Genomic DNA, 26,587 nt, shown 5'->3' with positions numbered 1-26,587 from the left:
CGACCCAAACTCTTGCCCGAGTTGTTCTTGAAATCTGCCTTTGAAATACAATCATGAAGCACTTTTATCCCCAAGGCTCCTGAATGACGCAAGCCAAGAACTTCTGGGTTCTGGACCTCAATAAAAGGATGTATAAGTGCATGCCTGGATTGCTCTTCTGCTTTTGTTTCTTATGTTTAGTAAAATAGTCACAGCATTAAATTGTCTGCGAAAATTAATACAAGTCACAGACTGTCCCTAGCACTGTGCAATGATTACTACATGAATAATCCTAATGAATTAACAGTAATTAAAAATAATAGTGGATAAAAGGCTTCAGAACACTTGTACCACAGCAGTATGGAAAACCACAAAAGCAAAAATTAAATCATATACAAATCTATTAATGTCTTTATTTTATATAAATAAAAAGCATAACGTTTTATTTAAGTATTTATGCCAGCTTGAGTCATGCAGAGCTGAGCTGATCATTTCCATAGCAACAATCAGAAGCAAGACGTTGCGCCAGAAGTCCAGTGAGCTCACTGATGAGGTCATTGATTACATCATGTACATCACAGTAGATCAAAGAAGTTCTAATGCTTGAATCCTGGCATCTCTAAGCATCAATCAGGATCCAGACAGTTCTTGGAGATTCAGATTTGTGTAGAGCAACAATATTTAGTTTTGCGAAGGCGCTTGTTCCCCTGACATTCCCGGTTGGTTGGGGCATTGGATATGCCGTGAGTACTGGGATGAAGAAAGTGTGTGATCGTTTCTTTCCAGGGAAGGATTCCAACAAAGGTTACGATCAGGATGATGAGGACGATCTGTTTTGGAAAGGATTTCCATCCAGTGCCAAAGAACAAACCGACCCGGCTGGGGAGGTTTGTTGGATGTCTGTGAGACCTCGAGGCGAGCTCTATCTCATCCTCTGCACAGGACAGTACAGAGGATGACGGTACTGTCTCTGGACAAACCGACCTGGCTGGGGAAGTTTGTTTGAAGACGACGGTACACCGTGAGGGTGAGAGTACAGTCACAGAAAAATCCAACCCGGCTGGGGAAGATTTTTCTGTGGCTGATCTCGCACCCAAAGCTATGGCGGAAGTGACAGCACAAGCTTTGGTTTTGCTGGTTCCATCGCTTTCCTTAAAGAAGAGTTCTCTGAAGGGCACTTTCACAGGCGCCTTTGAAATATAAAAGTTCCCCGGAGGGGGAACATATTTCAGATGACAACAGAGTTGCTCAATTGTCCAAAAAACCATCTCTAAATGCAAAGATTTCTGTTGTTGTCGAGGTTTCCTGTTCTCCTGAAGTTAATTCAGTAGATAGCGTTGGCTGAGATATCCCAGATGTAGGGAGGACAGCAGCTGCAGGACAAGGACAAGCGGAGGAGAACTTTTTCAAGTTCTCCAATGAACTCCACAACAGCTGGGTGATCGCTGCATTCCAGAGCATCCTAAACCTGAGTGTCACCAAGCGGTGTCTCGCTCAGGAAAGGGTTTTTCTGGAGGCATCGTCCATTCCCTGCTGTGGCGGTCTCATGCTCTCAGCTGTCCGTCAGCCCAGCAAGCATTTTTGTCAAAAAGACCTTTCCCCAGTTCTGATGGAGCTGAGAGAGAAGAAGCTGCCGTCCGACGTGGGAAAGGACTATGACATCAAATGTTTGCTGGAATCTGTGCTGGTCTGGTTGGACTCTTTTGGCGGTGACACAGAGAGTTGTACAACAAAGACTCTTGCTCTAACTGTGGAGCCACCTCTCTTGACCTCCTGAACAAAGGCCCCCTGGTTGCCCTTCCACTGGTGATGTTTTCAACCAGCATATTTTCACTTTTTAATATATGGTTGGATTTGGGGTGCAAATGCCACTGTTCAGGCTGCAGATCACCTTGGCAGAAAAAACACTGTCTGGCCGATAACAAGGTGCTGGTGTTTTTTCTGCATAGGTTAACCAGGACACACCAAATAGAAGCCAATCAGACCATAGGTGTGCCTGCAGAATGTGGAACGGAGAGGTACCACCTGTCCTCCGTTATCTGTGGGGATCCAAAGCTAACAGACTTCCCCTGTTATTTAATGAAAGGAGAAAAAACAGTGAAGGCAGACAACGAGCATGTCTTCACTGCTGCAGACAGGGACTGCAGTGAAGATATGTCCCAGAACGGTTTGATTTACATTTATGAGAAATTATCTGACACCAGATGTTGCAGTTTCTCCAGCCCCTCCTCTGGAAGATGGAGCTAAAAATATTAAATTCAGAAGAAGAAAAAAATCCTAGAAGGCCTAATTAGTAACCATTTTGATGTTGGAGAAATCTGATTGGGATCAAACGTGTCTGACTTAAATTTATGGGACAAAAGAGTAAAAAGATTTGACAGGTTTCCTGTTTGCAGGACGCTCCAGCTTCCTGCCACAGTCTGAAATCTCCACTGAACCCTGGACCCCTGGAGGCGGGTCCGGCGGGCGGCGCCGGTGCAGGGGGCCCAGTCTTCTGGTCGCCGTATTTCTGCTAGCTGTTTTTCCGTTTGCTGTTTTTCTGCTACATCGTTATGTTAATGAGGAGAGCTGCCTTCTATGTCTACTATTGGCCAATAGAGCTTTGGAACCAACGTCACTGCGTCAGACGTTGTGGGGCGTTTAGGTGCAGTCGGCCTCAGACCAAAACAAACTTTATCCCGGTGGTTTTATTGTGTTACCGAATGCAGTGAAGTGAACCTCCGAGCGCTTGAGGAGGGAACTAGAGAACGGCTGGCCGAAATTAGCGTTCATAAATCAAATCAACCTTGAGCAAAACGCTGCTTGCTTGGCGGATATTGGAAAATCCAATATCCAGCTCGAAACTAACAACTTCACTGTAGCAGTGAATTGCAACAACAGATTATTGAGTTCAATGCCCCCTGGTGTTGGTGGAAATTTCTAGAGTCGGTAGACGTCATCAATTTGGCTCTGGAAAGCTCCGCCCACCTCCTTTTCTCCAAGCAACAAGACAAACGGTTATTTAGACGCCATTTTCCTCCCACTCAAATGACTGTGGTAAGTTTCTTAGTGTAAGATAATAACGCCATTTTATGTTGTAATTTAAACAGCAATTGTTTTGGAAGAACGTTGTTTTTTAAGCCCTCGTTTGAGTGAGCTTTGATGTCTTAATGCACTAATTATTTAATCATTTATAAAACTTAGCATTTTAAACTGCTAACCTGACCCACCGAATGCCTAGCTTAAAATGTATTCCTGTCCAATACAGGAATACATTTCTGTATTCCTGTATTGGAATACAGAAATGTATTCTCTATTCCAATACAGAATACATTTCTGTATGTATTCCAATACATACAAAATATTATGACATATTCTAGTCATAATATGGCTAGAATATGTATTTTAACCTTAAATACATATTCTAGCCATATTATGTAGTTTTTTTAATATTATTATTTGTTTGTTTTTAAAGAAACATAGCCACAGTTTTTTTTGTTTGGTTAGTTGTTTTATCTGGGTGATCATCAACATTTGACAATAGTCTTCTCTGTATGTAAGGTCTAGATTTTTTGATTTGAGTTGTAGGTTCATAACTGATTTAACTTTTTCTTTTCACGTGTTTATGATCTTATTTGGATTTTTTTTCTTCATACTCTCTGGATGTGCCTGATGTGCAAACTAACGCCAATTCAAGATATAGTCTTTCCATCTCATCTTCATGTTGGTTTATAAAAATAAATATGTCAGTTTCCTCATTAATTGCGCCCATGTAATGTGAGTCATTGTGTAAGTGGGATGTTGAGCTCCGTCCTCTTACGTCAGGTGACTCTCTTGTGCGCAGGTATTGTGACTAACAAAGCTGTATCATCTGAAAAGCACTTTATTTTTTACCAAATTACATGCATCTTGTTGTTCAGGCAAAAGATCACGTCATGCATTTATTTGGATCTTCTGCTGCTGTCCTAGTCAGCATACTTCCATGTCCAGGATTTATATATTAACTCAGTCTAACTGTATCCCCACTGAGCAAAAACTGATTGGAATGTAAAGAAAAAATGGCTTTACTTTCTGTGTTTAACAATTGTCCAGTGGGTGTTAGTGGCCAGAGTCCTTCATCTTTCTCTCTGATTTCTAAGTTCTTAGTTGGAAATAAACCAAAGAAGCCCCTGAAGTTTGAGAGTTTTAAGGATCTCCAAGGAACCTTAAGTTCAACATCCAATAGGAATGAATGATAAATGTTCTGTATTTTATTTTATCTGGTTAAAGAGATGAAATAGAGAGAAATACATTAAAGGATTGTAGTGAAAATCTCCTGTTTCTTCTTATGTAATCAAAATCAATCAATAAATTCTAAGGTTCATCAGATTGCTTTTAATCTTTAACTATCACACTAACATCATTTAAAATAACTACTGCTGGTGAAAGGTGAAAAGATAAAGTAGAATATGGATTAATTGTTGCATTCATAATGTAGAAATGACCAAATGAAGATATGAACTAACGTCTAAATGTGATTTAAATGTTAGCTCTTGTGGCCTAAATTAGCATCTAAAAGACAGTTCAGCCCTACTGAACCAAATTACATGCATTTGATGATGCATGTAATTTGATTCATGTAATGATGTGATGATGATCATCATCATCATCATTTTTGTTTTGGTTGAATTTGGGCAGGACTTGAAGGCTAAAAAAAAGTCTGATTTACAACACAGTTTCTGAGTCAAGAACAATGATTGGCTGAAATAAAATAGCAGACATAAAGCCATTGTTTTCATTTTATCCCAAAACCTGTGATGTTAGTTATTTGTTTTTAACCAGCAGATAAAAATCATCTGAGGTATCAGTGGCCTACTTGTTCTCTCTGCTGAATTAGCCTACTTTGCCCTGCAGGCTTCATCCCACATAGATGACCCTCTTTTTTTTTTTTTTTCTACTTCCCTGCTGAGGCCTGCAGCTCCTCCTTCCCACACAGCACAGAACCCACGCAAAGTTTATTTCTTTTTTTTTTTTTTTTTTTTTTTAAATTTTGCCAGCTCTAGAGCTGGTGTGTATGTGTGTGTGCAGGAGGATCCACAGGGAGGAGCATATGTTGAACAGTGCCAGGTGGACGCGATCGGTGCCCACTCAGGGATCCAAAGCTGGACATGGATACTGAAACAATATGGCGTCATGATGGAGCTCAAATAGGTCAGTAGGGAGAAGGTTCAGTGAAACTATTCTGAAATCAACTCAGTCCCTAATTTTCTGATTGAAAAAAAAATATACATTAACAAAGAAAGCAAATTAGTCCCTAATGGTTTTTTAGATTTATTAAAGTGGTCCACTGGTTTCTGGTACATTCACTATAAAACAACACCATAGAGAACACATAAATATCGCATATTCTTGGTGTGAAACAATGTTTTGCATTTTCCATGTGTTGACATTTAAAAATGCATTGCAATAGCTCACAAGGATGCAGTGTGGGCACATCTTCAGAACAGTGAGCACACAAGCAAGAAGTCAACAGCAACCACGTGTCCAAATAATAATAATATTAACAATAGTCCCATTGATCCCATTGAACAGGAGCCGGCTGCCGTCACATGTGAAATACTCCTCTAATCTAGAAAAGTTGGCCAAAAAGCTCTTTCAGAGCAAGTTGCTTGTTTTGAAGAATCACATGTAATAAATCACAACTGGGCGATATTTACAACATGTGCGTACATGTTTCTTAAAAAGTTCACTCCACCAATGAGCTACAGACATCTACTCAATACTATCCAAATATCATTTGAGAAGGTCTCAGCTCCACTGTTGCTTCGTAAAAAGTTCACGTAAAGTACTTTTTTTTGGTACTTCTATCCATTTTACAGGGTTAGTTTGACTCATTTTCTCAGTCATCACCCACAATTCTGTCAATATTTGGTCTTTCTTTTGAGCTTACTATGAATAAGAAAAAAACTAAAACATAATATATATATTATTCTATAGCCAGTTTCTACAGTGCCTTGCATACTTATTGAACCTTCTCATCTTTTGTCTCGTTACAACTTAAAACCTTTTTGTGTTTCATTGTGATTTTACTCCACAGAACGACAAAGTAATGCATGATTGTGAACTGAAATGAAAATGTTGCATGGTTTTCAGAATTTTCTATAAATAAGAATCTGCCAAAAAACAGAACAAACAAACCCACACCATGTTCCATCATACGGATGGTTAATTCAGAGGGTGTTAGTTGTTTTTTCTTCATTCTCCGGCCCAAACAACTGGATCTGTTTGTAAAACATTCTAACCATGTATTATTTTTGTTTTTATGATTTGGCACTACTTTTTGTTTGGTGTATGCAAGGCAGAATACACCAAACAGAATAAAGTAGAGTAAAAAGAAGCAATGATCAGCTAAGCTGCAAGTTTGTGCAAGATGTTACACCATTAGTTAAAAACTGGGAAGAAAAAAAGTTGAAGTGATATCAACTGATGATGCAAATTTTTATATAACCCTGTTATGTCCGTGCAAAATTGCAAAGCTTATTTTACACTTTTACTGTCTTGAGACATGATCTTCATCTCCAGACCGAATCCTTTAGCCTTCCTTATTTAGGTTTATTCAAGTTTATGTGGCAGTGTTTTTTTTTCCTTGCTAAATGTTTCTTCTGCAAAATAGAAAGCAGGGCTGGTATTGATTAGATTCGAAGAATATCCATGTATTCAAAGTGAATGAACATAAGATCATTTGAGTGGGAGAGCAGATCAGATCATTCTCTGGAGAAACCCATTCTTGGTTACAGTTACATAAAGACTCTGTGTGTAAATAAACCTCAGTATTTGACAAAGTAGGTACAAATGATACAGCCTCATTTATATGTGTGCTCCACTCTGACAACCGCGTCCCGTTTCAACCTGTGCCTGACGTGAGCGGAGCCGTGTTTAGCCGAGCCTTGCTGGTGGTTACATTTAATCGTCTCCCAAAGGTAAAAAAAAATGTGCTCTTCACATTTTTTACAGCAGCTCCTCGCTTCAGTGAAGTTCATGATGGAACGCACCTGCGACCTTATTCTGCTTTTTAATTATTCCAGCTAGACCCAAGAGTCTCGGCCTCAAAGGGCCTCAGCCAGGTGACGGTCTGTGCCTTCGCTTGCTTCCAGCCGCACCTGTCGACTGGTCTTTCTGGTCTCCACCCAGGAGTTGTGGATCACCGTTCCCCCTGGGGACGGGTCCACCTGAAGCAGAGACACCACCCTCTTCTTCACTTTGGCACGAAGGGCGCGGCGCAGTTTCTGTCGGGTGAAGGCATAGAGCAACGGGTGGGAGACAGTGGTGCCATAAGCGAGGGCCAGGAACCAGAGCCGCAGGCTGACCAGGACGTCACTGGGGCCGATGCTTAGTATGAGTATGTTGGTCACGGAAAGAGGAGCCCAACAGCACAGGAAGGTCGTGATGATGATGAGGGACATCTTGAACACCCGTTTTTGTCGTTCTCGACGATCTCGATGGCGTCTCACTGCCCGACGCAGCGCTATTATCGCCGAGACAGAGGCCTGGACGCCCATGGTGGTCGGCAGGGCAGTGGCAGCACCCGCCTCAGAGGCGATGAGAGGAGCGGCGGAGGACTGGGCGGGGGGAGAGGTAGCTGTTGGGGTTGGAGACTGGGAAGGAATGAGTGGTGGGTGGCTGAGCTGTTTAGTACCATCTGTGGTGCACTGTTCCCCTCCTGCCTCTTCGTCATTCCTCCTGAGTCCCACCTTCCTCTCTTTCTGCCTCTTGTGGTGCCCCCTTCTCCGCTGGCTCTTCCTCATGTGGGAGCCGATGCGGATGTTCAGAGCCCTCAGTATTCTGGAGTAGGTGAACAACATGACCACCACGGTGACGAAGAAGATGGGCACCTGAAGTATGAGATGATAATACATTCCCAGACCTGTGTAATAGCCCTGACCACCGACACATAGAAGGGTCCTGTTCCGCCATGCTGGCACAGCTGTTCCGCCAATACCAACTGAGGAGGTCACCTGACTTGTTTCCTCTGCTTCTGATGCACCGGACCACTGGACCTCCAAGAAAGGCATGAAAAACACTGCAACCGACGTGATCCAGACGGCAGTAAGGAGCAGCGCCGCTCTCCGTGTTGTCAGCAGTCTGTTGGCAGGACGTACCGAGATGTCGTAGCGGTCCAGGCTGATGACCAGGATGTTGATGGCCGTGGCGATGCTGGCGAATGTGACACAAGCCTCGTGGAAGCAGCAGAGCAAGGCCAGGTTGGGTCCTGGCGGCAGCAGCACCACCACCAGAGTGAGCGGCACACACAGCAAGCACACCGCTATGTCCAACACGTGCAGATTGACCGTCACCATGTTGCTCACAGAGTCCACCAAATTAGACTGTGAGCAGTAGAGCACCAGCACTGTCAGGTTGCTACTGAACCCCAGTACCAGCTCGAGCATGAGGAAGGCTGTGAGCGACACCTGGAAGCCCAGTGAGTACGGCATGTGCCAGGTCACACCACTGACTGGTGAGGCATCTCCTCCCTGATCCTGATGGGCCTCCGTAACCTCCAGGCCTGCTGGCATCCCCATCCAGTCAGTGGTGGCCGGGCCTGCGGTATAGCTGTCAGTCTCCATGTCGACCCTTCAGTCCTTGTCGTGTGTTGTGTCTGTTCCACTGCAGATTAGTTCCCATGATGCACCGGCCCGATCCTCCATGGTAAGGTGGTGAAAAACAGCGTGGCGACAGTTCTGGAGAGATGAGAACACAAAACAGACCGATGAAAAATGGACTGCGTGGGACAGAATCCAAACGTCATTCCCAAAGGGTTTGAGCGTGGCTATGGACTCAAATGTCACAAGACACCCATGCATGTTGGCTAAGATATGTCAATCTCATGCATATGCACACTGATAAACCCCATCTCCTGCACAGAACAAGTTCTGAATTATGCATCAATCAACATGCTGTCAATCAGTGTCACTGATTAGCATTTTGTCTTAGCCACAGATGGGATATTGTATGCATGTTAGCTGCTAGAACCACGGGCTGCTGCAACATGCTGTACTGGAGCTCAGGGGGCACAGCCAAACTGAACAAAGGGAAGACATCAACTGCACTCAGTTCATCAACACTAACAACACTTTGAGCATAAGATATAAAATTAGCAAAGATTTGAGCTTTGCTGCTTGTGGAAAACAACATGGTTATTTAAAGCCATCTGAATCTTAAGAGGAGCTAGGTCCTTGCTATAGCTATAGCAACAGAGATTATTTCATCGACGCATCAACAACTGGAAACTTGATTCATTTGAAGGATGAAAAAGCCAAGGAGTAGTTGGAAGAAAAACAAAGGATGAACAAAGAACAAAAGATGCAGATTTGCAGTCTTCAGTGTGTTTAAGGCAGCACCCTAGAAACTTTATGGCAAAACTTACCCAATCATAGCAAGTTATTAAACATGATTGAGCAGTTAAGGTGACATATACTGTACCACGTAGAAGAAAGCAACATCCTTTGATGCATTTTTGTATGCACAAAGTAGCACAAAATTGTGAAGTGGAAGTCGAGGTTTTCTTTATGATTAACCGCCACCCATTCTCCCATCAACTCTGACCAGTTCCCTGTTTACCGAAGAAAACTGATGATGTTATGATGTAGGTCAGAGAATATTCTGACCACAGAGCTCTCTTTCACATTTTCGCCGTGTCCCCAACATGGCTTTTTGGATTTATACTGTGATATAAAATAGTCTGAGTAAAGGGGCTGAATACAAATGCCTCAGACCTTTCCTTTAAATATGTATAAAACGGGTATCTTTTTCCGGTAGCACTATATTTGAAGGGGTGTGCATAAGATTGACATGACACTGTCATAAACATGACATAACACCTGTCATGAACATAAAGAAGTTTTTCTGAATGTTTATGACAGTTGTCATGAAGTGTCATTCAGTAAATAATGCATTAAATTATAATTTCCAAAATCATGCAAAGTTGGCACTTTTAATGGACTTTTAGAGCAACTTTGCATTAAAAGTGTCATTTACCAAATGACACTTCATGACAACTGTCATAAACATTCATAAAGACTTTTTTATGTTCATGATAGGTGTTATGTCATGTTTATGACGGTGTCATGTCAATCTTATGCACACTCCTTCAAATAAAATGTTACCCTTTTTCCTTCCACTTCACAAATATGTGCTACTTGGTCTTGGTTTATAACATTTAGTCTTTGTAAAAGCCAAAGAAGTGGTTGCAACATGTTATATGTCAAGAAATGTGGAAAAGATAAATTAAGATTTTTTCCAAGGCAATGAAAAGCGATTATTTATAGCATTTCAGAGTTTAAACACCACTGTGCGTGCTATCAAGATCATCAAAACGAAATCTTTCAGTACACTGTAAAAAAAACAAAACATAGATTTTACGGTAAAACGCCGGCAGCTGGGGTTGCCAAAAATTCACCATAAAATCCTCGTTTTTCTGTCTAGGAAACATCTGGTTGTTCGGTGTGTTCTATTGTTTGCAGCTCAATCGCAGCTTTCATTGCTGCCTTTCTCTTTTTCTTGTATAAAGATTTCCTAAACACCTTTCTCTGCACTTGCTGATCTCCATCTTGCTGCATTCCAGAGATCTTGTATTTTTCAGTGTCCTGATGTATTTCAGAGATCACAGTTTCTTCTGTGATCTCATCTTTGAAAGTGGCTGTCTGATTCTCAGCTGTTTGAATTGAATCTTCTTGTTTTTCAGACTTATCTCCAGAAACGTTTTGATTAAGTAACTCCAGCTCTGTGACAGATTCCATCGTCACCTTCTTCTTGTTCTTTCTCTTAGATTTGTTAGACAGCTTTTCCTCCACCTACTGATCCACATGTTGTTGTGTTTCAAACCCTGTTCTCTTTTCAACATCTTCCAGCAAATGTGTCTCTGTTTGTGTTGAAATCGTTTTATGGATTGGTTCTGGTTGACTTCTTCTTTCCTGTTCATCCATCCTTGGTTGTGTTGAAATATTTATATTAACTGGTTGTGACTCACAGCTGGTGTCCTGTTCATCCATCTCAGTTTGTGTTGAAACTGAGATGTTGACTGTTTTCACTTTTGGGCTGTTTAGTTTGTTCTTTTCATAAAAATTAAGCTGTCTCAAACAGCGTTCATAATTTTGTTCAGCCAAAATTCTTCTTTCTATTTCCTCTGATAATGATGCCTTCGTATTTAACATGTCATTAAGAAGAAAATGTATGTGTTGCTGAAGGTCAATCATTGGTCTAAGTAAGGTTTCCTGGTGAACTGGACAGGGATAAAACCAAGCCATGGGCATTTGAAAGTTCTTAGGACTTAGATTTTCGCAGTCTGCAGCTTCTTCAGTTTGTTCGTCTGGATTTGTTCGACCTTCATCTGAGACCTCAGGTCCATCCTCTGCCTGGCAACTTACTTTTAGTGGAGTGAATTCTGGGTAAATGTCGGGTGTATGATTTATTGAGCCAAAATCACACATCCAGTTTCCAAATGTAATCGTGTCATTCCTACTGATATCATTCTCTCATGATGTATTCTTTACCTGCTTGGATTTAGGTGGCCGTTTCTTCTCTGTCTGAATCTTAGAGTGTGATTCTTTGGTGACCGATGGAGTGTCAAGGTTCTCAGTATTTTGCACTAAAATATTTTCATCTGCAGGAGAGCGTGACACCAACAAAAATGGAAGAAGCTGCACTGATTGCTTCTTCTTACCTACACGTGGCTCTGTCTCTCCTTGTTCATCAAATGAATAATCTCGCATTCCCAAATCTACTTTGTCCTGAGTTGTCACAATGTTTCCCATTGAATCGTTTTGAGTTTCGTCACTGTCAGGAAAACGTTTCTTATTCTTCTCGTACCACATGTTGAATGGCACCGTCTTCCTCTTGTTTTGCCTGGCTTTGGATGGCTGAACTGTTCCGGTCTTAACACTGGATGTTTCAACTTCAAGAAAACGCTGCTTTGACTCCATTGTTCTAAGGTAAAAGATTTTCCTACAAAACTCAGTAAAATTCAGGATCTGAATGTCAGTTGACCCAAACTCACTAAGAATAAAACCACAAAATGAAAACAAACTCCTTCAGTTCATGACAGGTTTCCTAACCTTCCCTGCATTGATAGTCTGTAGGGATATTCCCTCCAACTGTGAAGCAATAATTCCTCTCCTGCTCATGATCCGTCATATATTGATACGTCATGACAGCCCGCTCACCTGTGATATAAACGATGATCATCTCTAATAAAGTCCTGCGCGTCACTGCCCTGGCTCATCTCCATTACCATAACCCCATACACACGCACTCTTGTGAGCCTCCAAGATTACAATTTTGAACGCTGTCTCTTTCTATTTCGTCCACTGTCGGGTTTGCTTGCAGCGCGCACCGTGCAGTCACAAACAGCCGGGTTATTTTCCGTAAGCTGCTTTCTGCTGGAGGCTTGTTTCTGTTGCAAAGGGAATCGTGTCTGCTCTACAGAGTCGATCTCCACAGAGGAGGAAGTGGCTTTAAAGCATCTGTGATGGCTTTTGGTCGTTCATACAGATCAATGGCAGTAAAATCCGTGGAAATCATGTTCATTCAAATAAATTTCTCCCGCTTTTTGACATTGACTTCTGCGGGAATTTGTCTTTGAACCATTTGTGATATTAGTTGCATTGAGTAAATAGGATCATGTCAGCATGATCAAATCAAATCGCATTTTGTCTTTGAAACCATCCAAAGAAAAACCAGGTCACCTGGAGTCCTGCTGTCAGCATCGGAAGAGCAGATTGAAAGCACTTTGTGTTTCTTTGAGGCTAACAGATTGATAGATGGCTATTTCAATGTGGTTCCACAATATTTATGTGAACATAAAATTGGAATAGCATCGACCGGCATGTTAAGAAAAACAGGACAAATCATACATCGTTTGAAACATCATATAGCTTACTACATCTCAGTCTTACCTCTTGTCACATTGGCATTATTTTTGAACTTTGGTAGCTATTCTGGAATCTGGGAAGAGTAATTTCACAAAACCTGACAAAACCTTTTTCAACCCCCAGGAACGGGTTTCTGCAAACCTTCGCAAATATGCATTAAAACTCAGGTAATTAAAACATTGGTAAGTTATTTAAAACTCAAGAATTAGCTCTGTGGAACTGTTAGAACAGTGATTTGGTACTTTAGGAATAATTATTTGGAACTCCATTAATAGCTATTTGGAACTTGGAGAACAATATTGGGGATAAATATTTTGACCTCTGGGATTGACTATCTTGAACTTTGATCATTTGGAATTTTAGGAATAGCTACTTGAAAATGGGGATAACTATTTGGAACTCCAGATTAGTTATTATAAACTCTGGAAGTGGCTATTTGGAAAATTAGGAATAGCCATATGAAACTCACAATATGGATTTGGGTCACTGAGAATACAAATCACTGGTGGAGCTCTCTGCATAAGTTTGCGCATCAATGTACAGGAAGTTGTAGCTGACAAGATATAAACATGCATGTTTTGGTGGAAATTATTTGTATCTAGTATTACAACATTTTAAGATTAAGTTTTACATTTTCACGTTCCAAAACAGCACAGTGTTAATGTTTGCTAATTATAGGAGAACAAACATGAATTCTCTCGTAATCTTGATTTGCCTATTTTTACGTATAGGTCTAAAGTGAAAAAATGGAAATCAGATAATATAGGTAAAGTTATGTTGAATAATAATCCTGAATCTAGTTGAGGGATACATTTATTTTTATGATATATGATGGCAAAATCTAAACTTTCATCCAAAATAGGCTGTTTGCTCAGTGTGTGGACAGGACAGATAACCAATAATAATGATGACCAAATTTATAACAATCCCTCAGGGATTGTTATAAACCCCTGAGGGATTTATAACAGTCTGATGACACAAGCTTTATTTTATTACAAAAGTGACTCAGGTTGTCCAGGGATTTGAATCCAAACAGCTAAAACTAGTGTAAAATGCTGAGCAAAGTACTTCCTTGATGGCTTTTTCTTCAAAGTTATCTAATTCTGAGAGTGCTGCAGCTCAACTCAATGAGAACAGGCTAAAAGCCAACGTTTAAAATACACTCATCGCTGATTAGGGGGGTGGCGACTAATTGCACCCGCAGGAAGCTGTGATTTAGAGCAATTGCAATCGCGGCCTCTTCATCTGAGCTGGCGAGTGAAAGCTTCTAAATCAAGTGTTTAAAACACTGATGACAAAACACCACAGAATAGCATAAAGTCCCTAACGTTCATGTCTTCACTCATCCGTAGAACAGCAGCGAGATGTTCAGTCAACAGATGGACTCGGTTTTCAGCCGTCCTTTGTTGCTCCAGCAACCGCACTGGAGCTCTCACTAACGAGAACAAAGGTGATATGACACTGGAAGTTAGTTTTGTCATGACAACATGCTTGCTTCTGCGTCTTAACAACAAAAAAGAAAAAAAGAAAAGGTCCAGAACTGTTTTTGTTATGTGGAAAGTAAAATAATGCTCTTCACAGAATCGATTGAGAGGTACACATTTGAAGTTTCAAGATTTATCACCTAAAATGGATTTCAAATTTTACCACAATATTTTGTTGCACTGTGGTGTTAACGGTTAAAATGACAAGAACTATTTATTACTTCTTTGTTTTAGTAGTAGTAGTTTATCTGACTATATGGCACAATTTTAGCTCCACAAACACAAAGGTTGCTCTTGAAAAACATTCCAATTTGTAATACACTTCACTAGGTCACCAGTCATACAAGAAGTGTGATTTGTATCATTAAACCACTAACAGTAATGGCATTTAATCAAATTTTATATTTATTAATCCCGACAATACAGACAGTTTTTTTTTTTTAAAACATCATTAATTAGAATTTATTGTGAGAACAATAAATCCCATTTCTTATCATGATAAGAAATTTATCACGATAAATAATGACTGACACAATAAATGCCCAATTCTAACCTAAAATACCACTAAACAGCATTTAAGCTAGCGCTAACACAAGAGTTACAAAGGGTTGGAATACGTTTTAAAAGAGCAGTGCAGACTAAGTTTTGGTTTTAATGGTGAGAAATAAGCCGTGGCAAGTCAAAGAGAGAGGAAAACTGATGAAGGAACAGATGAAAAAACATTCAGGGGTGAGATGAGACGGGCACGCTCAGAAATGACGGTGTGCAGAAGTCAGCCCCGCAGCTGGCCTCGCCGCCTCGCGCTCCCAGCCTGCATGATTGGGAGCAGGCTGATTGCCACCAGAGGCTTCAGATGAACACAGGACAGAAATGGAAATGCTCACCATCGGTGAAGCAGAGGATTCTCATTTGGAAAAGGGGCACCTGAAAGTAGGCTACCTGAAACACCTGCTGGAGAGGAAATTTTAGACAAGGGCGGAGAGTAAAAGATGCCGAATGAAGGCAGGAAGCGAAGAAGTGCTGGTAAACAAGCTGTCCCAGAGAGCAGAGGTGGCAGTTTTTTCCACTCTAAAGTCTTACATCAGTCTTCCTCTACAACAGCTCACGGTTTCCTGGTTGCCAGCGGCCCCCAGAAGGCTGCTTCGGTCTCTAGAGGCTCCGCTCATGATTGCCTGAGTGAAACGCTGCATGATTACCGGGCTATGCACTCAGGGTACATTAAGGAGCAAAGGTGGAAAGATATTCCCTATCTTAAAATCACAGCAGCAGAGCAATCTGATCACCGAAGGATTACACGGAAACCTACTCATTTTCACCTTCCTACAATAATGGCCTCAGTCATTTTTTTTATTTATTTTTTTTTTTGCCAAAAGTAAAATCACTTTAGAAAGGTGACGTTGTGATACGTTGGTTTTCCTCCAGAGATCGTTGGATTGGCTCTTCCAGGTTTTATTTTTTAAAGTTTATTTCTAGGAGATTTGGCTCTAGTCTAGTGTGATCTCAACCCGCTGCTCTTTAGGCAAAAGTACAGTTCAGTTACTATTTTTAAAAGCACCACCGTCTAATTAAAGGGCTGCTCATGTGGCACACACATCAGCCCGTGTGACGGTTGCTGAAAAGCCTCACCCTGGAGAGGAAAGAGCTTTGAATGTTCTCCATCTTTAAAAAAAAAAATCCAATTAGACTGAATCTTTGAGGTTAGCTCTCTGCAGACAGATAATTTTCTAAATGCAGATAAAAGTCTTGGCGGAGAACAGCATGGCCACTCTTGCTAACTAGCTGAGTGTCTAGATATGATTAATGTGGCTTTCCACCCTGGGCGCCATCATTTCAGAGAGCAGCATTAGCAATCAAAAAACGTACTGCTGCCACCTGATCAAGTTCTGTTCTGCTTATTGATGCTGAAGTTGGTATCTGATTGAGAGGTTCCAGCTTGGCTCTATTACAGGGACATTTTACTGTTTTTATTGGAATCCGAACTACATTTGAACATCTCATGTTCATTATCTAAAAAATACGCCACACCAAATAAACTTCTGAACATCATGTCACAGTAATGTGACAGTATAGTTCATTCAGTTCAATATACACACACCACCAGAGACTCAGATTTACAGATAAAATCGCAAATGTAGAGTAGCATCACTTTCCACACACATCTGATGCGCAGTGCTTTTCCCCTCCAGTGTGTGGAACCAGAAAGTGTGAGACAAGAGGATGCCTGGCATGTATAATTGAACAGCTTTGGACACATCGGCTTCTCCCAGAGGCAGCAGCTCAAAGATTAAAAAAGATGAATGGCAGCGGAGATAATCTCGCTATTCCTGCGTGACATGCTGATGTAACAGGTTGTCAAAATGACAGAGCTAGTAATAAGAGATAAAGAGGGGATACATGAATGGAGGATCCATCAAGGAGCGGGGTTATTTTGAGGAATTTGGTTGGAAATAGAAATGCTGCGAATCACAGAACAAAAAGATCACGATTGAATAACAATGGTAACAGTACGGGATGTGTAAAGTGACAACTGAGCCGATCATGTCCTCATGATTCTGTTCATTGTGACTTGAATACCTTAAAAAATAAAGACAATTTTTGCATCAGATAGCGTATTCTTTCCCTGAGGTTGCTTTTGGAACATGGGAAGTTTTTTATGATCTGTGTATCTTACAGGAATGCTGCAAGAACTTCAGACCGAAACGTGTGATGAATGAGAAGACAACATATTGAGGTAGATCAAACATGCAGCACCGTGCAAAGTATTTACATCCTTTAACTTTTCCATAAACCAACATATCTGCAGAGCAGTCTATCTAGAGTTTAACATTTTCTTATATTATTGCGTTATTCCAGGTTTTATTAAATTATTTTCTCTCCTCAACGTTATAAACATTTTGACAATACCGACAATGTTTTTTGAGATTTTTGCTAATTTATCAAAAACAGAAAACCAGTAAATCAGCTTTTGCTTGATACTTTGTTGATGGCAGCAATTAGAGCCTCAAATCTTTTTGAACACGGAGCCACCAGCTTCCAGTCACCTAACTTTATGCAGTTTGACCAGATTTTCTTTCTATTACACCTCCAGCTCCGTCAGGTTGGACGGGAAACATATTTCAGACATTTTCAGATCTTTTCAGTGATTGTTCAATTGGATTCAAGTCTTGGCCACTCCAGTCCGGTGAGCTTGATACGGACTGCCATGTGCCTTTTGTTAAGGAACAGCTTCGGTCTGGCCACATAAATAAAACACTAAAAATACTTAACTTCTGGAGGGTGAGTTTTATGAGAAATTGTTGTTTTTTTTTCCACTGTGTTGCAAATGAAAACAAAACAAAAAGATTTAATGAGCATCTTTAGGAGGATTTCTTCTGCCTGCCAAGCCCTCATAGGCATTTTTAAACAATTTGTTCTGAATGATCCTAGAAAAACTGTTTGTAATACTGTAGTTTACACAAAATGAGGCCAAGTTCCACTTTTCCAAATCATTTTTTTTTCTTAATCCAGTTAGACCCTTCCCAAATTCTATCATCACAGAACTAAAACACAAATGGTTAAACCACAAACAAAAAAAAGACAGTCATGAGAGTGTGATCTGCCAATTTTTATGCCAATTACCGCATAAAGCACAAAAACTAATTCCTACAGAGCCCTGCGGGGTACAGCTGCACCAGTAAAGTAAACCTGCATACGGAGGCTGAGCACGCTGCTCGAGACTGTATGTTTATTGGAGACAGTGATTTAAACAACTTTCATTGTCAACCACGCACTGTTTTATGCACAAATGAAATGTGTGCTGTTTCTTGAGGAACGATTTGTTCGTAACACCGGTCCATTAAGAAAAGCAGTGATTTACACATTAAAGCTATATGCAGACCTCATTTAGACACGAGTCAGTAAAAACTCTATTATTAGTTATCAGTTAGTTATTAATTATTATCAGACACATGTTGGTCTAAGACGGAGCTTAAAATCCACAAAATAAACTCAGCAAAAATGCCAGGAAGCAAAACTCTAAAACAGCTTCATTTGATTTATAAAATAAACTAAGCTTTAACTATGAACCAAGCAAAGTAGCAAAAGTCCAAGATGATGAAAGCGTGAAAAGCGCAGCACCCACCGTCGCCTCGCTCTGCTGTAGCAGCTGAATAACCAGCCAACTAAAATACATTTTACAAAGCCTCTAATGGTTCCTGTGATTCCTCTGACTTTGTTTTTAAAGACCTCGCTGGTACTGAAAATAGCTAACTTTGAGCTCGCTTCCCATGGTAACAACTTCCAACCCAGCAAGTGCGGCGGCTGCTATGCATGGTGCATTCACTGATCAGAATATTTTTATTGGTTTTTTTACTTGTCTCTTTTCTTCCAGCTAAAAACCATCCAAAAGCAGTCAACAGATGTCACTGCATCTCTAACGTTAAGTAGAAAAGAGAAGGCGTTCTCATCATGCATGTCTCTAAAGAGTCTTTACAGATGGAAACAACTGTGAGAAGGAAAGATCTCCTATAGAGGGGTGTGCTGCAGTGGATCAGCAGTAGCCTCTGACTGAAGACGCTGTGTTGTCGAGTTACTGTATTATGAATGTTGTTCAGTCTGTTCTTAATTTTATTCTTCTCCCCACAATTAGCTCTAGAACAGTGATCAGAACAGAGCTTGGCTTTCTCCTGAGCTTGTTAAGCTTTTTTTAGTCACTGGGTCCCATGTTGCTATGCTAGCTGATGATGTCAGAGGAAACTACACTCTAGACAGCAGACTTTTAAAATATAAAGATTTAAGGACCTAAATTAAGCAGGCAACATACACATCTTACATTAACAGTAACATATTTTTGGCACTAATGGAATCCCTACCAATACATAAGCACACAGCAGATACAACATATGCCCCTTAAAGATTCACTTTCCTAAAATAATGGCCTAAATCATTTTTTGCACAGTTTTTTTTTTTCATCTTTTGGCAAAAAAAAGAGGTGGTGATATTTTTTTGGGGGAGGGGGGTCAAAATTCTTTTGGAAAAAAATGACTTGGGCCATTATTTTACACACAAGCCCATTACATAAGCACACTACATAGATAGATGTTTACGTTTACATTTTTGACACTAATGGAACCCCACATTAAACTTCATCCAAAGTCTGTTGTCCAGTGAGACGGCAAATGTGTTTGACATATTTCTACTGCTTCTAAAATCTACACTCTTCTCCTTTTCACATTAAAAATACAACCACAAATGTATTTAACTGTCTGAACTGATGTTTTCTTTTTGTTATTTGTTGCATATAGAAAAACAAACCAACTTTAACAATAAATAGCCATTTTCACTGTTTATTATAATAATCCTCCACATTAGTAGGAGGTTAAGTGTCATAAAGCTCCCCTCATTAGCACAGTCCACTCCTGCAGTACGAAATGTTAAGTAAACAAGGAGGCATTAATTAAATACCTCCACTTTTCTCTTCATCCGAGGGTTGACATGCCGTGCTTATGTTCAAATACTTCATTATGATGCAAAGTTATTCAAAGAGGCTCCCTAAAATCCTATCAGGCTGTCAAATCAATCAAAGGAAGCTGTCAAGGGAATGAAGTTTCTGTCATCTTCTGTTGCTGGAAGCATCCAATGTGGCATGATTTGCGGGGTTTAATTTAATGGGCAGATGTAATTAAAGAAGGTTCCAGGTGCAACTTGTGGATTATGAATAAATCAAAACACGCTGTCTCTTGTTCACGTGTTTGGCCTGGTCAAACCTGACCTCAAGGAGTCCGTTCATTTTTTTTGTGTGTAAAAAAAAACAAAACAAAAGTTGACCTCCATCACCTGCTGCAGCAGCGTGGGCACAAAGCAAATGGAGCAGTGAGTCTCATATGAAGGTAATTTAATACTTTGGTGCAGTGAAAAATACACTTCATTTTTTACTACATTTAAGATCTTTAATTTCCTGTTTATCTGTGAAAGTCTAACAGTAGTTTTGTGTCTGTGAATGGTAAATAGTCACAATTTACTTAGTCCCCCCTCCCCCCCCAACATAGGTATGTATCATTTGTTCTGGGCCATTTGGGGGGGGAGGGTACTGTAAAAGTGTAACTTTTTTTTTTTTTTAGAATAAATACAATTTGTGCACATTTTACTTAAGAATTTGAAGAGGTGCAATTGCTGTATGTCAAATGTAAAATTGCAAAGCCCCTCTAAGATTTTTCTCTCTGACTTCAACTTCTCAGCTACAAGGCACAAATCTTTTTTCATGAAAAATACCTTCATACTCTCTTCACATTACTTGGATCAAACCTGAGAAGCAACAACAAAAATGGATGAGCAACAAAAAATAAAAATAAAAGCAACACGAGAATATACAGCAAGAAGTGCTTGTGCAACAGAGAAATCGAGCTGTTATTGGAGAACTCTCTCCAGATCAGCCACCATGATGGAGACAAAATGTCAGTTAGATATTTGCAGGCCACTGCTCATCCTCAGCTCAATTGGCCTGAGAGAGAGAAAAACACACACACACACACACACACCTTTGGCCACGCCACACACATGGCGCATGCACTGAGTAAGTTGCTCTCCAAAGACTCCTGCTTATAGTCCACACTAAATGGCTTTGTGGTGAGGCTGAAAGCAGAGATGATGAAAGTCAGGAGTGTAACACAGAGCTGTGAATGTTTGATACCAGGAGATGAAATGCGTCTAACAAATCAGCCACAGGGTCCTCAGGTCGGTCAGCTCTATTTCTGTCCTGCTCACACAGACCGGTCAACGCGCCTCCATGAGGGACGGACTGCTGTCCTTGGACGATTTGTGATTGTGAATTTCCCAGTAAAATGGTACTTTAAAAAGTGTTCATGCCCCTTAAGCCTTTTTCCTTTTCTTTACATTACCAGAAAACGTCCCTGTGTTTTATTGGATTTCATGCGATAGACCAACACAAAATAGACTATAGGAAAAAGATACAATAATGAGAAAAAGTATTTACCACCTTACGGATTTGTTTGTTTGCACAACGAAACAAATAAACTCATTTCCATATTAGTTCATCTGCACTTTGCACACAAAAACATTAATCTCTGGGACTCAGCTCCTTCCTGAATTGCAAGATGGCTACACATTACCATGGTGCTTACACTTAGTATTGAAAGATGCATTATGCAACTTTTAGAAAATAGATTTTTACATATTTGTTAAAACTGTCAGCATGTTGTGATAGCATGAGACGGGCAATCTGTGTGAAAAAAATCAAACTCCTCCACCTCCTTGAGCTACTATATTGCCTTCTGAAGAAATTCACCGCTTCCTATAAAAAAACGACCAATTGGAGTCAGGGGCTGGGACTTAGTGCTGTCAATCATCCTCGTTTACGCTCTGCTCAGTGTGCTGAGAAACAACTTACCGTTACGGGAAAACAGTTTATCCACTGTTGAGAAAATAAATTTAAAATAAGCTAGTTTTAAAACTTAACATGTCTTGATTCAAATAGCCTAATTGTGGTTTTAAAATCAGTAACGTATTCTGGCTTTTTGACCTTTATGTTACCTGTAGTTACAGCAGATGGTTTGCTAGGATCGTTTTAACTGCCTTTTGTCTGTGTGGGAAAACAATACAGTAGAAGTTCTAGCTTTTCACACTCATCTGTGAAAAGCCGTAAGCACAACAGGGGTTCCTGGCTTCAGATAAAGGGTCAGAGATAGCTCCTGGTTGGAGGAGCAAATATACGCCTTATTTGAATAAATTAAAGAAAAGAAGATAAAACTTTCCAATACAGAGTAACAAATCAGATTTTGCTCTTGCAACTTCTCCAAAGACGTCTTTAATTTTTGTTTGTCGTTTCCATCTTTTGTCTTTTTCTCTCTCAGGTAAATTCATGTGTTTGTGCTCTGAGGCTTCTGATGTTATGTGATGTGCTTTTCTGGTGATAGTATGCATCTGTCTTGAATAAATGCTGATTATTGTGACGCTGTTATCTCTGCGTGATCTCAGTCCTTGCGCACAGCATTTTTCTGAACCCGGGCATAAGAGAGGATTTAACGAGTCAAAAGGTTTTTAAAGTTCAAGACTTTCTCCTCTCTTAACACCACCGTCATTGGTGGTCATGCTAACTAGCCTTAGCATTCACAACAACATCTGTTCACAAATTGTCTCATGATATACTGTTCTAAAACGAATGACTCCATGCAGTAGGCTGGGCTTGCTTAGACAAATCCCCTTTTTTTTTTGTTATTTTTTACCAATTGACATTAATGACCCACTGAATTTGCTCTGCTTTCTGGGTTATGAATGTGATCCCATGACTTTGCTTTTTCTTGCTCATCAAGGCAGAAACTTCAACTGAAAGTGCAACAGCAGAATATAAAATATGAAAATGCAGCACCAGTTTCAGCTATAAAAAGCATGCAGCACCTACGTTATCAGCCTACAGAGTTACGTCGTGATGGGAGCATTATTTATGCAACGTGTTTTATATGTATTAACAATAATCTTTAAGTACAGTGTGGCCATAAGCAAGGATGGGTGTAACTGTCCAGCATACAAGCCTAATAAACTGGGTTAAGTTTGAAAATACTGGATCAAGTTGGTCCTTTTTTTAGAAGTTCAGGTGAGTAAAAGATATGTAATTTTCTGCCACAGGTAGTGAGAAGCGGGAAAAAATTAATATTCAGAGGCATAAAGCTTTAAAAAAAACACTAAAGAGCACCTTAAGGGAGAGGATAGATAAGAGAAAAAAATCAAGTAAAAGTTTTTTTTTTTTTTTTACTAAGTTTTTAAGAAAACACCTCTCTCTTTTTCACATTTTATTTGCACAAATCTTCAACTAATGATAAACAAGAGAAGATTATTTGGTCAGATTTATCACGTTTCAGCCACTTTGCACCGAATGAAGCCAGATCCATTATTCAGGTAGACTTTCCAAATGCTAGCTTCAGGTTTGAGGGGAGAGCATGGGAGCTCTAAGTGTTGCTTCCCATGCCACCTGAATTATTCATCATACGCATGAAATATGGAGCCGAAACAGCCGGCCGCTGAAAGGCAAGAGAGAGAGAAGGTGGACAGAAAGTTGTCCAGCAACAAATTAATGAGGCAAGTCAACTGAATGAGGATTAGAGGTCAGCTAATCAATCTGGCCGACTGGAATCAGTCAAACACATACGCGCGCTCGCAGGCTTTCTGTCTTCAGTGTTTCCCTCCTTAATGTTGCAATCAAAGCTCTCCGCAGCAGAACAGAGCTCCTACCACACGCTTTCATCAAGGCTTCTCCCTTTTTCTTTCTTTGCTTATCTCCACCTCCACACCGTTGCCAGCAACGCCTCCCTGCTCACTCGCTCCTCTTGCCGCATCTCATGTAGTTTCTCTTCGTCTTCTGTACATCCATTTCTTTAGTTCTTTTTTCTTTCCTCACTATTTTCCTGTTTTCACAAATTGTTTTGTGTCAAAATCCGCACTATGGGCGTCATGTTCAACTGGCTCTGATGTCAGTGTCATTTTCAGCCTGAGGGTGAATAATAAGCAGCTGTGGAAACATCCCAGCTCCACCTAAAATCCATATTTTGTTGTTTACAGATTGTTCCCATATGTTTATATGAAGCCCTCTAAACTTTTTCCACATTTAATCACAAATTGTATGCATTTTATTGGGATTCTGGGTGATTAGATCCAACACTGAAGAGTTGTCCTGTGCAATCCAGTAGCCAAGCAACGACATTTTGTGGACAAATTCACAAACATGTCTTTGTGCAAAGACAATAAAGTAGAATATTCTTATTATTCTACAAACAAAAATTTGTAGAGATTTTAATTGGATTTGTAAATTCAATTCTGAATCAACTAGAACTGCTTTTGGTGTTTGTTCAACTTTGTTATAAACCAATCGGACTTTCTGCTTTCATCCTCACCTATGATCACTTTGAATGGCTTGAGCTGTAATTAATGAACAAGAAGAAAATGTTTTTATTTCCAAATAAATAAATCACTACAATTAAAACAACTACTTTTGGTGGCAAATGCCCCAGGGTCACCAGTTTTGCACATCTAGAGACTGAAACAATTGACTGTTTCAGCAGGAAAGCTTCTCTGCTGAACAAGAAGCTTTCCTGTTACCAGACTCTCAAACGTGATCTGTACGGTTCTTCTAGTGACTGCGTTCACGAGTTTGCTCTTTGTATTTTTTTTTTTCTGTGAGATATGCAACACGTATCTACAACCAAACTCTGCTTTAAACTTCTCCACAAACTCTCAAGATCTCCTTGATCTCCATGATGCTAATCACTCACTAATGTTCTCTAGTTAACCTCGGTTGTAAATGCAGTAAGACAATAAGTTGCACATAAAATTGTATCCAGCTGTTTCAAAATCAGGGGTTCTCTTTTTGCCTTGTAATTATTCTACTTCTGTTGGTACATCAGATTGTGTAACAAATAAAATGCACTAAGGTTTGTGTTTCTTAAGTACAAAATTATGAAAAGTGGTGTGAATTTTTTTTCAATGTCTTAAATGCATAGGAAGTAAAGAAAAATCCTTTTTTTTTTCTTTTCCTTTTTTTACTGTGTGTGACCCAAGACCGCATATATGGCTGTAACGCAACTGGCAGCCCCCCCCCCCCCCCCCCCCCCCCCCCAACGCCCCCACTTGATCACCTGTCCCCCAAAATGTCTGTGCACGCCACTGGAAGCAATTATTCGTAACCAGCTACTTGTTGATTAACACGGTATAAAATCCGCCAAGCCTTCAACCACAGTAGTTACCACACATAAACCTCACTTGAAGACGATTTGAAACGGCTTTTTTAAGTCCACTTAAAAACCCAGCCGGTGCGCAACTCTGGTGAGCGCATCTGCGGGAGGCTCCCCGAGGAGCGTGGGAGAAGCACAGTCCGTGTCAGGCACCCCACTCCCACAGACACAGCCCGAGGTTCCCAATAAAAACCTAGATTCCTCTGCAGAAAAAATAAATAAATAAATAAATAAAAATCAATATGCGAGCACGCTCTGTGCCGAGCGGCACGCAGAGCGATGCGCCGCTCCAGCAACGAGCACGCATCCCGTAAACGACGAGAAGTTGAACGCAAATGTTAAAAGCGCCGTTTGTTCACGTTTTAAACACTTGAAAACAAAAGTCGGGACTGCGTAAAAGTTCACCAAATGCAATACGGAAGAAAGAGCTTGACCACAATTATAGAATCATAACACAAAAATCGCATTTTTAAATGTTTTTATGAAGATTGATGTCAACTATCACCACGCTACTTGTTCTCGTTTTAAAAAGAAATCGCAAACAAAGCATGAAATATCCGGTTAGGGATGAAAATCGTCTCACCTCCCGCGTCCAGACCGCGCGCTCAGTGATGCATGTCTGCAACCTGTAGGCTGCCTGGCTGGGAGAGTTGATGTGAAGCTGGATCCCGCCTCGGTCCTGTGGTGTTTTGTGTGTGTGTGTGTTTTCCCTCTGTGGATCAGCAGCAGCAGCAGAACAAACAGCAGCCAAGCGACCCAATGAGAGACAGAAGAGCTGCAGCATTGTCCGCAGGCAGAGCTCAGGCTCCTGCTGGATCCTCCGAGGACTCTATCAGCATGACTTTCACTGACTGGCTGGTGGAGGAAGAGGAGGAGGGCTACACCATATCTATATTGTTATAAAGTCCAAACCACATTTGCAACTTATTTAGACTTAAGAATATGAACTTTTATCTGGAATCTGTTCTGTGTGTTTGAACTAATTGTATACCAGGTTTTTAAAAGAAATGCTCATAATTTAGATGTAGTGGAATAACCACAGGAGAATGACGTCCCTGAGGTGAGCTACAGGCAGAGACTCCAAAAAGATGCACATTAACGGAGATAAAAATGTATGTTTTTTTAGTCCTTTTCAGAAAAGGTCATTTTAAACATGAGCTCTCTTCTCAAACTTCCTTCCTTCATAAAGCATTAATAAAACATTAAGCCACTCTGTCCACACTTCAAAGTTAACTGCTTTTTTCAGTGCTTAAAAGTTTAAAGCTATTCAAAAGGAAACTGCATTTGAACATTTTAGGACATCTAAAGTTCCTTCAGAGAGAAAGTGAGTTTCAGCAGATAACAGGAAGGCTGAATGTATTACAACCAGTTAAGAATTGAGTAGATTTACTTGAGGAACCTTATAAAACAAATGTAATACTTCGAGTAGTTTTACAGCACTATTTTTTTTTTTACTTAAATATTGCTTCTCTACAAACCTCTAGTTACTTTACCAAAGAAAAAGCTTGTTTTAACCAAAAAA

The 26,587-nt window shown here is 40.3% G+C and overlaps 1 protein-coding gene and 1 long non-coding RNA gene across 2 annotated transcripts; one reads left to right on the top strand and one right to left on the bottom strand.

Moving 5' to 3' along the window:
* The first annotated feature begins 5,066 nt into the window (after positions 1-5,066).
* Positions 5,067-19,245, top strand: LOC106953255 (uncharacterized). Its single transcript, XR_001426170.1, has 3 exons — positions 5,067-5,148; positions 17,021-17,078; positions 18,717-19,245. It is a non-coding gene; the product is annotated as an uncharacterized LOC106953255 (long non-coding RNA).
* On the bottom strand, positions 5,253-25,871 carry LOC106953254 (probable G-protein coupled receptor 22). Its single transcript, XM_015041867.1, has 2 exons — positions 25,649-25,871; positions 5,253-8,675 (listed from the first exon to the last, which is right to left on the bottom strand). Exon 2 carries the CDS (start codon positions 8,559-8,561, stop codon positions 7,044-7,046), a length of 1,518 nt encoding a protein of 505 aa, XP_014897353.1. The 5' UTR covers positions 8,562-8,675; positions 25,649-25,871; the 3' UTR covers positions 5,253-7,043.
* Positions 25,872-26,587: the final 716 nt, after the last annotated feature.

Source organism: Poecilia latipinna, unplaced genomic scaffold (genome assembly GCF_001443285.1).
Source record: "Poecilia latipinna isolate Pla-1442-1.1 unplaced genomic scaffold, P_latipinna-1.0 Scaffold572, whole genome shotgun sequence".
NCBI classification, from domain to species: Eukaryota; Metazoa; Chordata; class Actinopteri; order Cyprinodontiformes; family Poeciliidae; genus Poecilia; species Poecilia latipinna.
This window is presented reverse-complemented; position numbering and strand designations above follow the sequence as displayed.